At 40.9% G+C, this 13,984-nt stretch overlaps 1 protein-coding gene across 12 annotated transcripts in view; it reads right to left on the bottom strand.

The window, feature by feature from the left end:
* Nucleotides 1-13,984, bottom strand: part of ARL13B (ARF like GTPase 13B) — a 101,475-nt gene that overhangs the window by 80,807 nt on the left and 6,684 nt on the right. For 6 of the 12 annotated variants that reach the window (XR_016232391.1, XR_016232393.1, XR_016232392.1 and 3 more), the window contains exon 1: nucleotides 12,700-13,088. The exons of the other annotated variants lie outside the window; for them this stretch is intronic. Coding sequence is in view for 2 of the 6 variants with exons in the window: in XM_002716754.5 (XP_002716800.2) it covers nucleotides 12,700-12,758 (59 nt within the window). In the remaining 4 variants the exon portion in view is untranslated. Of the gene's footprint in view, nucleotides 1-12,699; nucleotides 13,089-13,984 lie in introns of those variants that run through there. 12 annotated transcript variants of the gene reach the window in all.

Here is a 13,984-nt window from a genome sequence, read left to right as displayed (position 1 = left end):
AGTAATGTGAATACAAGGAAGAATAGAGTAGAATAAATAGGAGGAGTGAGGTTGGGAATGAGACCATTTTATTTAGGGTGATCAGCGAAGGTCTCATTCAGAAGGTAAAATATGAGTCAAGCCTTAAGGGAGGGAGTTAGAAACACATGTATCTGAAGCAAGAGAGAATAACTGATGCAAATGCAGTTCATTAGCGTTCCATAATGGAGCACCAATTCAAGTCCTGGCTACGCCTGCTACTGAGCCTGGGAAGAAAGTGGAAGATGATTCAACTACCTGGGCCTCTACTACCCATATGGGAGACACAGATGGAGTTCTAGGCTCCTGGTCCTGGCTATTGTGCACAAAAATATTTGGGAGTGAACTAGTAGATGAAAGATCTCTCTTTCTCTTGCTCTGACACTCTCCCCTTCAACTAAAGAAATGTTAAAAAAAAAAAAAAAAAAAAAAAGTTAATCTGTCAGGAGTATTGGTTCCATGGTTGGAGTCTGGTGCCAGGAAAGAGATCTCAACTGGACTTATGACTCATCTAAGTGGCAATTAAAACCACGGGAATGAGATGAAACAGCCCAGGGAAATCATGAGAGAGAGAAGAGGCAAGATACAGTGGAGAATAGAACTCCAAGGACCACTGAAGAAAACAACAAGTTGTTATTAGGTAAAAAATAAGAAGAAAGAAACAGCAGCACTGAGAACAGTATTCAGAAGGGTAAAATGAAGAACACTATTGGGACAGGAATTTGATGCAGTGGTTAAGTTGCTACTTGCGATGGCCATATCCCATATCAAAGTATCTGGTTGAAGTTCCAGGTCCTCACCTTCCAATCCAGCTTCCTGATAATGCATACCCTGGGAGGCAGTAAATGAGTGCTCAAGCACTTAGGTCCCTACCACCCATGAAAGAGATCTTGATGGAGTTCTGGGCTCCTGGTTTCAGTCTTCCTCTCTCTCTTTTTCAAATAAAATTAAAATAAATAAAAATGTTTTAAAAAAAGCTTTTTTTTTAAAAAATGAACATCATAGACTAAAAAAATTTACACAATTATCTTTGTGATAAACTACCTCAAATTAAACATCTCAGACTTAAAATGCTCTCTGTTTTCCTCAACCCTGCAATAGCCAATGCTTCTAATTTACATAGCAAGTCTTGATAGTTCAAAGTTAATTATCATCACACTATCTCTGCAAGAAAAGCAGATATAAGTACTAAGGGTTTCACTATTAGTAGGAATTGAATGCACAGCAGATTCCACTGGGAAGTATAACTATAATGGTCTATAAAAGCAATAATAATTACTTGAACCATTCTGTTTATCCTAATATTTACTCATACTTTTACACACAGAGAAAATCAGCCAGGTAGACTGGCTTGTTTTCATCAAGGTATCACTAAAAACACTTAAAAGCAATAATTAAAACTACAGGAAGGGCCGGCGCCACGGCTCAATAGGCTAATCCTCTGCCTTGCGGCCCCGGCACACCAGGTTCTAGTCCCGGTCAGGGCGCCGGATTCTGTCCCGGTCACCCCTCTTCCAGGCCAGCTCTCTGCTGTGGCCCGGGAGTGCAGTGGAGGATGGCCCAAGTCCCTGGGCCCTGCACCTGCATGGGAGACCAGGAGAAGTACCTGGCTCCTGGCTTCGGATCAGCACGATGCGCCGGCCGCAGCTCGCTGGCCGTGGCAGCCATTGGAGGGTGAACCAACGGCAAAGGAAGACCTTTCTCTCTGTCTCTCTCTCTCTCACTGTCCATTCTGCCTGTCAAAAAAAAATACAGGAAGAAGGAAGGTCTAAATTTTAACACAAATACCTATATAAATCCCTCCAAAAAACAAATGCATATATATGAAAAGGAATTTGGCAACATCTGTATGATTATTGTGTAAATGTGAAAAAATTTAAAAATAAAAAATTCTAAAAGAAACTATTATTTTGGTATTTTAATTTAGAGTATAGAACCTAGCCCAACATTATATCAAAATCATTATCTAAGTTTATTGAGTACTAATAAGTAGTAAAAGAACCAAATTTGGGGTCATATCCTAGCTCTGAAGCCTTGATGAAGTCAAATTCTTACTGTAGGTTTTTCATCTTTAAAATTTAGAGACATGGAATGAAAATGTCTCTAGGTTCTTTATTATCCTAAAATTCTATAATTCTTACCATATATAAACAAACGCTACAAGGATAAAAAGTAAAACACTGCAGTTCAGCAGGTAGCACATTAGATAATCCTTGCTAATCTGTATGTACAGCATAATTAGGTAATTAAGAACTCAGCAATTTCTATAAATGGTCTAGATTTACAGTTATCAACAAGAAAGCTGGTATTAGGCAGCTAACTATTCCTCCAGTAAAAACTCCAGAGCAGAGATGACATACCACCTTACAGTATGCTTTCCTAGACAACAACATGATGAATAGAAAGCCCTGAATCACACTGCTCAGTTTGCCTTCAAGTCTCTTAGACTTGGCCATAGTGAATAATTTACTAATAAAATGGAAATAAAGTTTTTATGGACTGAATTGTGATGCTGAAAAACACAAACCAGCAAGAAATTATCCAGACAAGTGGTTGCCTCTGGGGAGAGATGGTAGGAGGTGAACAGAGGGCAGAAAGCTACAAGGATTTGTTACCTATTTCTTTAAACAACTGAAATGTGATGATTAAAGGTTAATATTTGTAAAATCTAGGTAGGCAACACATGGGTACTTGTTACAGTTTTCAATAAAATAATGGTAAAAATATTTTTTCATTATTTTATACAAAGGTACATCAAATAACTCATGGAGAAATGAAATTAAAAGATGTTTACTTTGATGAAAAAATTTTCATCATCCATGGATATTTTTTTCATGGCTTGCATTTTTTATGAAAATTTGTTTACTTGTTTATTTATATGAAAGAGTGACAGAGAGGGGGAGAGACAAAGAGAGATCTCTGTCAGCTATTTCATTCCTCCAAATGGCCACAATGGCCAGGGTTAGGACAGGCCAAAGCTAGGAGCCCAGAATTTCATCTGGGTCTCCTGTGTGGGTGGCAGGGGTCCAATTATCTGGGCCATCTTCTGCAACTTTCTCAGGTGCATTAACAGGGAGCTGGATCAGAAGCAGAGCAAGATCCAAACAGACACTTTGATATGTGATGCTGGAATCAAAAGCAACAGCTTGTACCTCTGTGCCACAAGGACAGCCCTAATGTTTGACATTTTTTATGAACTTTTTGAAGATTTGTGCATTCATGAATTTCAAAAATTTCACTTTCAAAATTAAACTAATCTTATATTTTTATTTATTGTTTGAGAGAGGGGGAGCTCCCATCTAATTTACTCCCTGTGTGGGCTGGGGATGGGGTTTGAGCCAAGAGATGGGAAAGTAATCCCCAAGTCTCCCACATGGGTGACAGGAACCCAACTACTTGGGTCAGCACCACCGCCTCCTAAGATCTGCACTGGCAGGGAGCTGGAATAAGGAGATGGAGCCAGGAATTAAACTCAGGCACTCAGGTACAGGATACAATTTGGTTTCCACAAACTTAATTTTAAGTACACCCATATTATAACCCTCTTTGTCATTTTTTTAAAAATTTGAATTGGTCTTTTCTTCTTTCTTAGGTGGACCATTCCTGAAATCATGCTCATGGAAAGCTTAGTTAGGGTGCACACATTTCTTCTAAACACAAAATCAGACCCCTTCCTAAATTCTCTTGCCTGACTTTAGCTAAAAATCTTGGAAATCGTCTTACGACTTTTTCCTATTGTAACACTATATTTTATATGTACTATTTTCATAACATGATGCTACGTATAAACAACAAAAGCTCAAAGTATGCAGACGATAATAAAGAAGAGTGAGGACTTATTACACAGTCCATACAAATCAAGACACACCATGTGTTCTGTACCCAGGATGAAGGCTGCTTCCTAAACACAAAACAAACTGCAAAAAATATTTAAATGCTAAAAATTAAAATGGTAAAGTACTAGAGAAAAGTATAGGTGAATATAATCTTGTAATGCTGAAGAACTTTCTAAACATTACATGGAAAAGGAGATAGTATATGAATTAGCAAACTGAAATGTCTATACTTCAAAAACCACAAAAATTTTAAAATTATGTATAAGAAAAATACCTGCAACATTTTCCACAAGAAATTTCTGTTACTATAAACACTTAAAATCTTTTTTAAAACTCAATGAGAAAATGTATCAGCCTCAATAGAAAAATTAGAAAGAAAGTCAATGGACAGTTTCCAAACAAGAAATACAAACGTCCAAGGAAAAAACATTTTTGTTAGCCATAACCAAGAAGAAACTGAAAGCAGACAGCAGGTTATCCTATAACCTGGACAGCATTTCATTTTTTAAGTGAAAACAGCACTTTTTCATATGCTAGTAGGAGTAAGCTCTTTGGGGACTGAACCAGCAGATGAAAGACCTCTCTCTCTCTTCTTTCTGTCACTCAGCCTTTCAAATAAATAAGTAAATGAATATTTAAAAAAATTCATTTTTTAAAAAAGGCAGGCAGGCAGGTACTGTGCCTCAGCCGGTTAAGCTGCAGTTTGCAATGCTTGCTCCTCATATTGGAGTGCCAGTTTGAATCCCAGATGCACCATTTCCTCTTCATCTTCCTGCTAATGTGCCTGAGATGCAGCAAACAATGGATCAAGTCCTTGAGCCCCTGCCACCACTCACAAGGCGTTTCAGGCTACTGGGTTTGATCTGGCCCAGCCCTGACAACTGTAGGAATTTGAGGAATAAACCAACGGATGGAAAATCTTTCTCTCTCTCTCTCTTTCTCTCTCTGTCATTCTGCCCTCAGTTCAAATGGAAAGTCCATAGGTGGAGGTTAGTTGGTAGTTTTTGATTGGTCAAGACTAAGTTTCATTTTACCATTTATATTGAGTTGGGTTATCATTTATACTGAGGCGCTGGATCACCTCAGTCTAATGGTCCTCCAATTAATCATACTAACAGTATCAATCACCTGAAATTTTCTACACCATTTGAATTAAAATTCCCTTTCCAAATATTATATTCTTCCAAATATTCCAAACATACAAGGATTATCACCAAAGCATTACCGGTAACAAGTGAAAATGTTTAAACTCACTAAATATTTAATAACAGAGGAATGATTAAATACACTTTGTAAATAGATACAACACCCTACTCTGCTGCTATTAAAAAGGTGTTGAAGAAAAATGTATAATGTAACAGAAAGATATTAAGATGCATTAAAGAAATAAAAAGAAGTAATAAAACAGTATTGTATTATGTCATCATTCTAGGAATAGTGATCATCTCTTGGGGGGTGAGATTATGGGTAATTCAGCTGAACTGTGCTTTCCATGTTCACATCCATCACTTTTAAATGTTGTTTAAGTAACAACAGTTCCTGTCCTGAAGACATTCTAGGAGGCCTATCGCATGGTTGCCTAAACATTTCATTACAATTCATGGATAAGTGGAGACAAAAACACTGTGCTAAGGAAACACAAAGAAAGAGTAAATAATGCTGCTTGTTTCACATAAGGTCTCCTGAATGGGTGAATCTCCCAACAGAGATTTTTTTTTTTTTCTGACAGATGGAGTGGACAGTGAGAGAGAGAGAGACAGAGAGGAAGGTCTTCCTTTTTGCCATTGGTTCACCCTCCAATGGCCATTGCAGCCGGCGTGCTGCGGCTGGCGCACCGCACTGATCCGATGGCAGGAGCCAGGTACTTCTCCTGGTCTCCCATGGGGTGCAGGGCCCAAGGACTTGGGCCATCCTCCACTGTACTCCCGGGCCACAGCAGAGAGCTGGCCTGGAAGAGGGGCAACCGGGACAGAATCCGGTGCCCCGACCGGGACTAGAACCCGGTGTGCCGGCGCCGCAAGGCGGAGGATTAGCCTAGTGAGCCGCAGCGCCGGCCTCCAACAGAGATTTGAAGTCTGATTAGGGGCACCCCAAAGAAGAGAGGCTCATTCCAAGTAAGAATGGAGGGTCCAGAGAATTTAGTAACCCATATCTGGCATGACCAGAGGAGAAGAGAGTCCAAACACCCAGGCTGAGGACAAATCATGAATACACTGTAAAAAGTTTAGTATTACCATTAAGGCAATTAGAAAGCATTAAAAATGTAAAACCAGGGCACTGTGACATAGCAGGCACAGCCACCACCTGCAGTGCCTACATCCTATATGGACGCCAGCTTGTGTCCCAGCTGCTGTACTTCCAATCCAGCTCCCTACTAATGTGCCTGGGAAAGCAGAAGAAGATGGCTTACGTGTTTAGGGCTCTGCTCCCAAGTAAGATACCAAGAAGAAGCTCCAAGCTCCTGGCTTTAGTCTGCCCAGTCCTGGCAGTTATGGCCATTTGGGGAGTAAGCCAGAGAATGGAAGATCGATTGATCTCTCTCTCTCTCTCTCTCTCTCTCAGAGAATGGAAGATGGATCTCTCTCTCTCTCTCTCTCTCTCTCTCTGTAACTGTTTAAAATAAATAAAAATGTAAAATCAGTTGTATACCAAAAAGGGCACTGAGAGTAATATGGAAGTCTGTGAGAGAAATGTGAGAGAAAATTAATAAAAACTAATCTAAAACAGAAAAAACCAATGTAGGAGGATGGAAATAGAGGAAGACATTTAAAAGTTATAATGGTTTCTCCTATGTAGCCTTGCTTTCCATGGTTTCAGTTACCAGTCCTCAAGTTCATTATGGAAATAAAAGCAGAAATTTCTAGAAATATTAAATTAATTATCTTTAAATTATGCACTGTTTTGAGGAGTGCAAAGAAATCTTGCCTAGGGTATGAGTCATCCTTCTGATCAGCACATGCATGCTGTATATGTTACCTGCGTGCTAGTCATCAGACTTCTCAGTTAATAAGACTGTATTTCAATGCTTAAGTAACACTTATTTTATTTAAAAATGGCCCCCAAAACTCAAGAGTAGTGATGGTAGCAATTTTATTACAGTCTAGATTAGTATTTCTAATTGTTCTATTATCAGTTATCACTTTTAGTTACTTACTATGCCTCGTATATACATTAAACTTTATAATTGGCACTTATATATAGGAAAAAAATGCAGAGTTTGGTACTACCTGTAGTTTCAGGCATCCACTGGTAGTCTTAGAATGTATATCTTGCTAGTTAAAAATAAATCCTAATGAAGAATGGGATGGGAGAGGGAGTAGATGAGATGGTTTGAGGGTGGAGGGTGGTTATGGGGGGAAAAACCGCTATACTCCAAAAGTTTTACTTTTGAAATTTATTAAATAAAAGTTTTCTAAAAAAAAAAGAGAAGAAAAGAATGTATATCTTGCTACTGCATTAAGCAGGTAGAAACAAAAATGACCTGCTGATGTAGGAAAACCCAAAGCACAAACAGGCATCTAGGATTACCCCAGCTTCTGATTTGGGTAAAACTGAACTAATTTTAGTAAAATTGAACTAATTCACTACTAATAAATACAAAGAAACAACAGGGACATGTGGTATGGAAATGAGAGAAGATACAAGCTCAATTTTGGATGTGTTATGATTGAGGACTCAAGGGCAATTGGGGCTTGGGCAGGCCAAAGCCAGGAGCCTGAAGTTCATCTGAGTCTCCCTCATGGATAGCAGGCACCCAAGCATTTGGGCCATCTTCAACTGCTTTCCCAGGTGTGTTAGCAGGGAGCTGGATCAGAAGTGGAGCAGCCAGGACTTGAACCACTGCTTATATGGGATACCAGCATGACAGGTGGCAGCTTAACCCACTGTGCCATAATAACAGCCCCTACCATGTTTACATTCTAAAAAAGGAATACAAGAAAAGCTCTGAAGACAGAGAGATTTTGTATATTTGACAGTAAACCTGAATAATACATTTTCAGATAAAAGTTTAAGTTTATTCTTCAATCTCAAAAGTTCTCTCGTGGTCACTGGCTTTTATACTTTAGGATGAACTGAATGCTTCACAACTGAAAGGAGGAAGCAACATACAGCACAGTTAAAAGAATTAATTTTGGATAGGAAAATGAACCTTCCTGTCACTAAGACGGGAAAGGAAAAAGGGAAGGGTAGCTATCATGATAAAAATAAAATATGAGGGGCCACTGTTGTTGCTTAGCAGGTTAGGCTGCTGCTTGTGATGTAGGTATCCTGTATCAGAGCACTGGTTCAAGTCTCGGCAGCTCCCTGATAATTGGCCAGTGAAGACAGCTGAAGATGCGTGGGAGACCTGGATGGAGTTTCTGGCTCCTGTCTTCAGCCAAGCATAGCCCCCGCCATTGTGGCCATTGGGAGAAGGAATAAGAGGATGAAAAATCTCTCTCACTCTTTCTGTAATTCTGCCTTTCAAATATAGTGAATAAATCTTAAAAAGAAAATAAAATATGAATTGAGCAGAGTAAAGCACTAATTCATACTTGTTTCCTAGGATCAGAAATAACATTTAATGAGTGACAGATATAAGCCAAGCATCAAGTACTTAAATAATAAACTTTGTCTTTCAAAATGCTCCCATGGAGAAATGACCAGCATTTGACAGAGGGAAAAATATCAAACTGCTAGGATTCACACTCAAATCAATTTGACTCAAACACTATATTGAATAACCTAGCAAATGCCACTTTAACCAAATGATCAAGGTTAACATCACACATCAGCATCATTTCCCTTGTACTGTAAAGGACACATCACCTCTGAGGTATTCTTCTCAAGAATATGACACCTTGGTCAAATCAGAAGAAAGTATCAAACAAATTGAGGGGTATCTTCAAAACAAGCAAGACAAGTGTGGGGAGCAACTCGGACTAGACTGTTATTCGAATTAAGACTTATTCTATGCATCTGCTCTCCCACAATATGGCGCTGGGAGAGGAGGAAACAGCTTCTACACAGCTGCTTCCAGTTCAACCAATAAACAGCAGGACCTGCTCCTGATTGGAGGAGAGCAGCGTACTCGGCGTGTGGGTAGCAGAGTTGGGATTGGTGGAAGAGGACTATAAAGGAGGAGAGAGACACCATGCACCAGGAACACCTGAGGAACATCTGAGCAGCCCCCGAGAGAGCCGGCCGGCGGTGTGTCGCTCCCCCGCGGAAGTGGGGAAAGTGGCAGGGGGAACCACCCTTCCACGGAGGTGGAAGGGTCGGTAGCCAACCCAGGAAGAACCAGCAGCAAACCCGGGGAGGGCCGAGCAGACAAAAGAACAGCGCAGGGTCCTGTGTCGTTCCTCCGCGAAGAGGGGGAGCGACAACAAGGAAAGACTGAAGAACTGTCACAGATTGGGAGAGACTAAAGAGACATGGCAAATGTAAGACATGATCCTAGATTAATTAGATTCTGGAGAGAAAAAAAGGACATTAGTTGAAAAAACTGGTAAGCTGAGAATAAAGACTATGGTTTAGCTAATAGCATTATACCAAAAGTAATTTCACAATTTTTATCACTGTACTAGTGTCTCAAAATGTTAAAAAAAAAAAGCAACAAAATATTTTACTGTTTCAGAGCTGCAGCAAAGCAGATTAAGCTGCCACCTGTGATACTGGCATCCCATATCAGAGTGATGGTTCAAGGCCAAGCTGCTCTACTTTTGGTACAGCTTCCTGCTAATGCACCTGGAAAGGCAGAAGATGATGGTTCAGTTACTTGGGTCCTTGCCATCCATGTAGAGTTTCTAGCTTCTGTCTTCAGCCTGGCCCAGCCATGGCTGTTTGTGGCCATTGGAGAATGAATCAGTGGATGGCAGCTATCTCCCTCTCCCACTCTTTCCCCTCTGTTCCTCTGCCTTTCAAAGAAAAAAAAAAAAAAGAAGAAAGAAGAAGAAAAAGAAAAAGCCCACTACACTGCACTGCTCCTATTGGGGTAAGCTACTTGTCTGGCAGTCTAGCATTACAGTCTATTCAAGTTTAATTTACATAGCTTAAAAGCCTATGTTCAGGTTCTGACTTGTAGTCAACAATAGCAGGTATGGTTTGAACACTGGCTAGGTTCCTGAAATGCCTATCATCCTGTCCTGACTACAAACCTAGATGGTGCTTTATGTTTGATTTCTAACTCTGGCCTTACCTTTATCACATGAATTGAAACCCTGATCCCAATCTACAGAATAACATGCTCATTGAAAGAGTATCTAAGCGAGGAAAGGTAGGTAAATAGAAAGACTACAGAACAGAGAAGTCAGAATGGAAACTCATAACACAGTATGTTAATAACCATCATACATTTGCAAACATGTCTTCATAAAATATGAGGAGGAATCCCAATAAACAATAGCACAACTAAAACTTTAAAAATGATATGTTAAACATAAAATTAATACTCAGAGATGGCTGGCACTGCAGCTCACTTGGCTAATCCTCCGCCTGTGGCACTGGCACCCCTGGTGCTAGTCCCGCTTGGGACGCCGGATTCTGTCCCGGTTGCCCTTCTTCCAGTCTAGCTCTCTGCTGTGGCCTGGGAGTGCAGTGGAGGATGGCCCAAGTGCTTGGGCCCTGCACTCGCATGGGAGACTGGGAGAAGCACCTGGCTCCTGGCTTCGGATCGGCGCAGCGCGCTGGCCGTAGCGGCCATTTGGGGGGTGAGCCAACAGAAAGGAAGACCTTTCTCTCTCTTTCTCTCTCACTGTCTAAATATGCCTGTCAAAAAAAAAAAAAAAAATACTGAGAGACAACTTTTTGAAAGCTTACAGACCATCATAAATGCATAAAATCAGCTTGCTTGCCTCTTATCTATTCCAGTAAAACAAATGAAACTACTTGCTAATATTTTTTATTTAAGGATGATTATTGTTAAAGGGTAATTAAACTACTCATATGAATTACATATTTCTTGCATCCCAACTTGGATTATTCACTTTTTAAATGCTGAATAGCCAAATGTAGCTATGTGCTAGCCTACTGAACAGCATAGATTTAGACAATGCTTACTAAAGAAGGAAATATAGTCTGAGTTAAAAAGTTGAATTTCGATTCTGCTTTACTAACAAAATTCAATTATCTATTCGACTTGGAAATCAATACATTCACCTTCCTCCAAACTCTACCTTTTCTTTAAACAAATCATTCCAGAGACATACTACATGCCTAAGAGAAGTGAAGACTGATGGCGATGAGATAAATTGAAAATTCCTTCTTTGAATTACAACTTTGGGTATCTTTAGTTGAAAGGCTATATGCAAAAATACCTTCATAAAAATCAAATACATTTTTTAAAGCAGACACAGAGAGAAACAAAAGGAGCCACCTATTACGAATAACCTTCAAGTCCTAATAAGAGACTCTGAAACCAGACCAGAATATGATTAGAATAAATCAGTCTACACACCCAGAAATGTATCTTTGACTCTTGAGAGTCAATCATATCGGGGTTGGCGCAGTGATACAGTGGGTTAAAGTCCCAGCCTGCAGCACCAGCATCCCATATGATCACTGGTTCAAGTCCCAGCTGTTCCACTTCCAATCCAGCTCACTGCTAATGTGCTTGGGAAAACAGTAAAGGATGGCACAAGTGCTTGGGCCCCTGCACCCATGTGGGAGACCCAGAAGAAACTCCTGGCTCTGGGCTCCTGGCTTCAGATCAACTCAGCTCCAGCCATTGCAGCCATCTGGGAAGTGAACCAGTGGATGGAAGTCATCTCTCTCTGTCTCTTCCTCTCTCTGTAACTCTTTCAAATAAATAAGATAAATCTCTAAAAAAAATCAATCATATCACTTATGTTTAAAGCATACAAATCCAGTTAAGAGTTAATGATGGTGAAAAAGTTTTCAAGAGATTTGTTTTAAAGCAAAATTTTTTCCGAAATGTATTTTGTGTAAGGGTTGTTTTCCGGAATCATTTCTTTAAAACACAGTTCATCCTTATGGTACTTCAAATACTATTTTTGAAATGTTAAGATTTTGAAACTTTGCTGTATTTTATCCTTGGCCTAATTTCAGAGAATTACAAAAAAGTTAACATTATTTGTAAGGAGAAACGAATTCATTTCCTTATAGGCTGGGTCCCTGTTTCAAAACCATCATTTTCACTCTTCCCAACACGGTTCTTGGCACATGGCATATTCTTAAATACTTGTTAAAGGGACCACAAAGAAACAGGAACTGAATATCAATACAGCTAGCACTCCAAAATGAAATGTTAAAAAGTGGACCCTTTCAATGTGAAGGCTTTAAAGTCCTTATGAAAACTGAAGCTGCAATAAAGAAAACGCTATCCATCACTTACTGAATACAACACTTCAAAGACACAGATATTATCACCCTCCTTTAATGTATGAGGAAGGTGGAGCAAAAATTGAGTCATGTAATTGTTAAGTAGTGGAGCCAGATTTCAAACCTAGGTCCTCAAACAAGATAGTGTGTGAGAGAGAGAGAGACAGAGACAGAGACAGAGAATGCGATGTGTGGATCTTGAGAAAATACATCCCATGCGTGTCTGTCTCATTTCAAAAAATTTCCATTACAAAAGCTTCGGAGAAAAATACACCACAAATAGTTTTCCAAGTCCATACACATACACACACTCCACAACTTTTAAAGAAATTCAATCCTATGTAAAACCTAACAAGGATAAGCACTGTGTCTTCCACTCTTCCTCCCGGGACCAAACTGGGAACCAAAGCATCTTCCGCGGCTAGGAGAGGAGTCCCCCGGGCGCAGAGGCGGGGCCCCGGCCAGCCCCTGGGGCGCAACTGTCCTCATCCCCTGGACCGCGCCGGGACAGCCGGCTCCAGCCTACCTGACGGGCTCCCGCCACCGCTTGTACCAGCCGCAGCAATTAGCCATCAGACTGAACATCCCAGGTCGCTCCTCCCGTCACCTCCCATCCGAGCCCCGATGGGCTGCAGGCCACCCCGGGCCGTGTCCCGGGGGCCTCCGCCTCTCCAAGGCGCCCCCCAGGCGAGCAGGCCCGAAGGAGAAGCCGAGGGCGAAGGAACGGCGGCCGTTAGGATCACAAAGCCCCGCGAACCGCTTTCGCCCGCGAGCGGACGGCAACTGTCCTTCTTGCCCAGCTACTGCGGGGAGAAGGGCGGAGATACACCCTTGCAGGGCTAGCGGGACCTGGCTGGAGAAAAGCCCCGCGTCGACGTGCTGACGTTCCGCCGAGGCGCGGAAGGCCCTCCCCCAAGCTCCGCCCACATAGGAATTCTCCAATCATTGATTGAGGCCCCGCAGCGGGGGCCTCTGAGTGGCTGAGTGGGCCCGGTTCCCCGCCCCCGACCGATAGAGGAGACGGGGACAGGGGAGTGGTCCAAGAGAAGGAGGCGGAGCTAGGGGGAAAATGGTTCTCGTAACTAGGCAACCGGAGCGTCCAGATATAAACTGAGAGATCCCGGTCAGATCTTAGGCAAGGCTTTGTACCTGTGCAAAATGTGTTGCGAACCGAGGATGCTCCTTTGATTTTATCTCAAATAACCCCAGCCGAGATCCAGAGATCTCAGCTCTTACTGTGCATGGGATTTTGTGCTGCTTTGTTTTATGCAGTAGGCATGGGAACCTATTGGGGTTCTGGCAGACTCAGCCTGCACAACTACAGAAACAATGCAGAGACAATTATAAGTTACTGGCAAAGGAAAAACTCATTTGCTAAAATATCTTAATAATTCAAATGACAGTGACATTTTAACCTGCAGTTACTGTCACATAAAACGTGAAATGAAATTGTTTGCTATTTGTTGTAGTAGGATTATGGTGACAAAAGAAATTTATATTACTTATAGAAAATGTGAAAAACATTGAAAGGACCAAGGTGAGAAAAATATCTTAGATTCATCAACCAAAAATAACTAGGGTGAGCATTTTGATAGGTGTTCATTCCAGGATTTTTAGATACATAGGTTGCTGGCTATTGATTTCTGCAAGATGTAGATGGCGATATAATTGTTTGTTGTGTAATGTTTTACTTTTGAAAAGAGGTACTTAGTATCTGGATTTGTATTTATAATCTTTGGAGATAAATATAACAAGTACATTCCTATAGAAAATAAAGCACTCATTAAATGTAGGAACCTACATGTTCATAT

Source organism: Oryctolagus cuniculus, chromosome 4 (genome assembly GCF_051225735.1).
Source record: "Oryctolagus cuniculus isolate XC-2025 breed Fujian yellow rabbit chromosome 4, ASM5122573v1, whole genome shotgun sequence".
In the NCBI taxonomy this organism is placed as follows: Eukaryota; Metazoa; Chordata; class Mammalia; order Lagomorpha; family Leporidae; genus Oryctolagus; species Oryctolagus cuniculus.
This window is presented reverse-complemented; position numbering and strand designations above follow the sequence as displayed.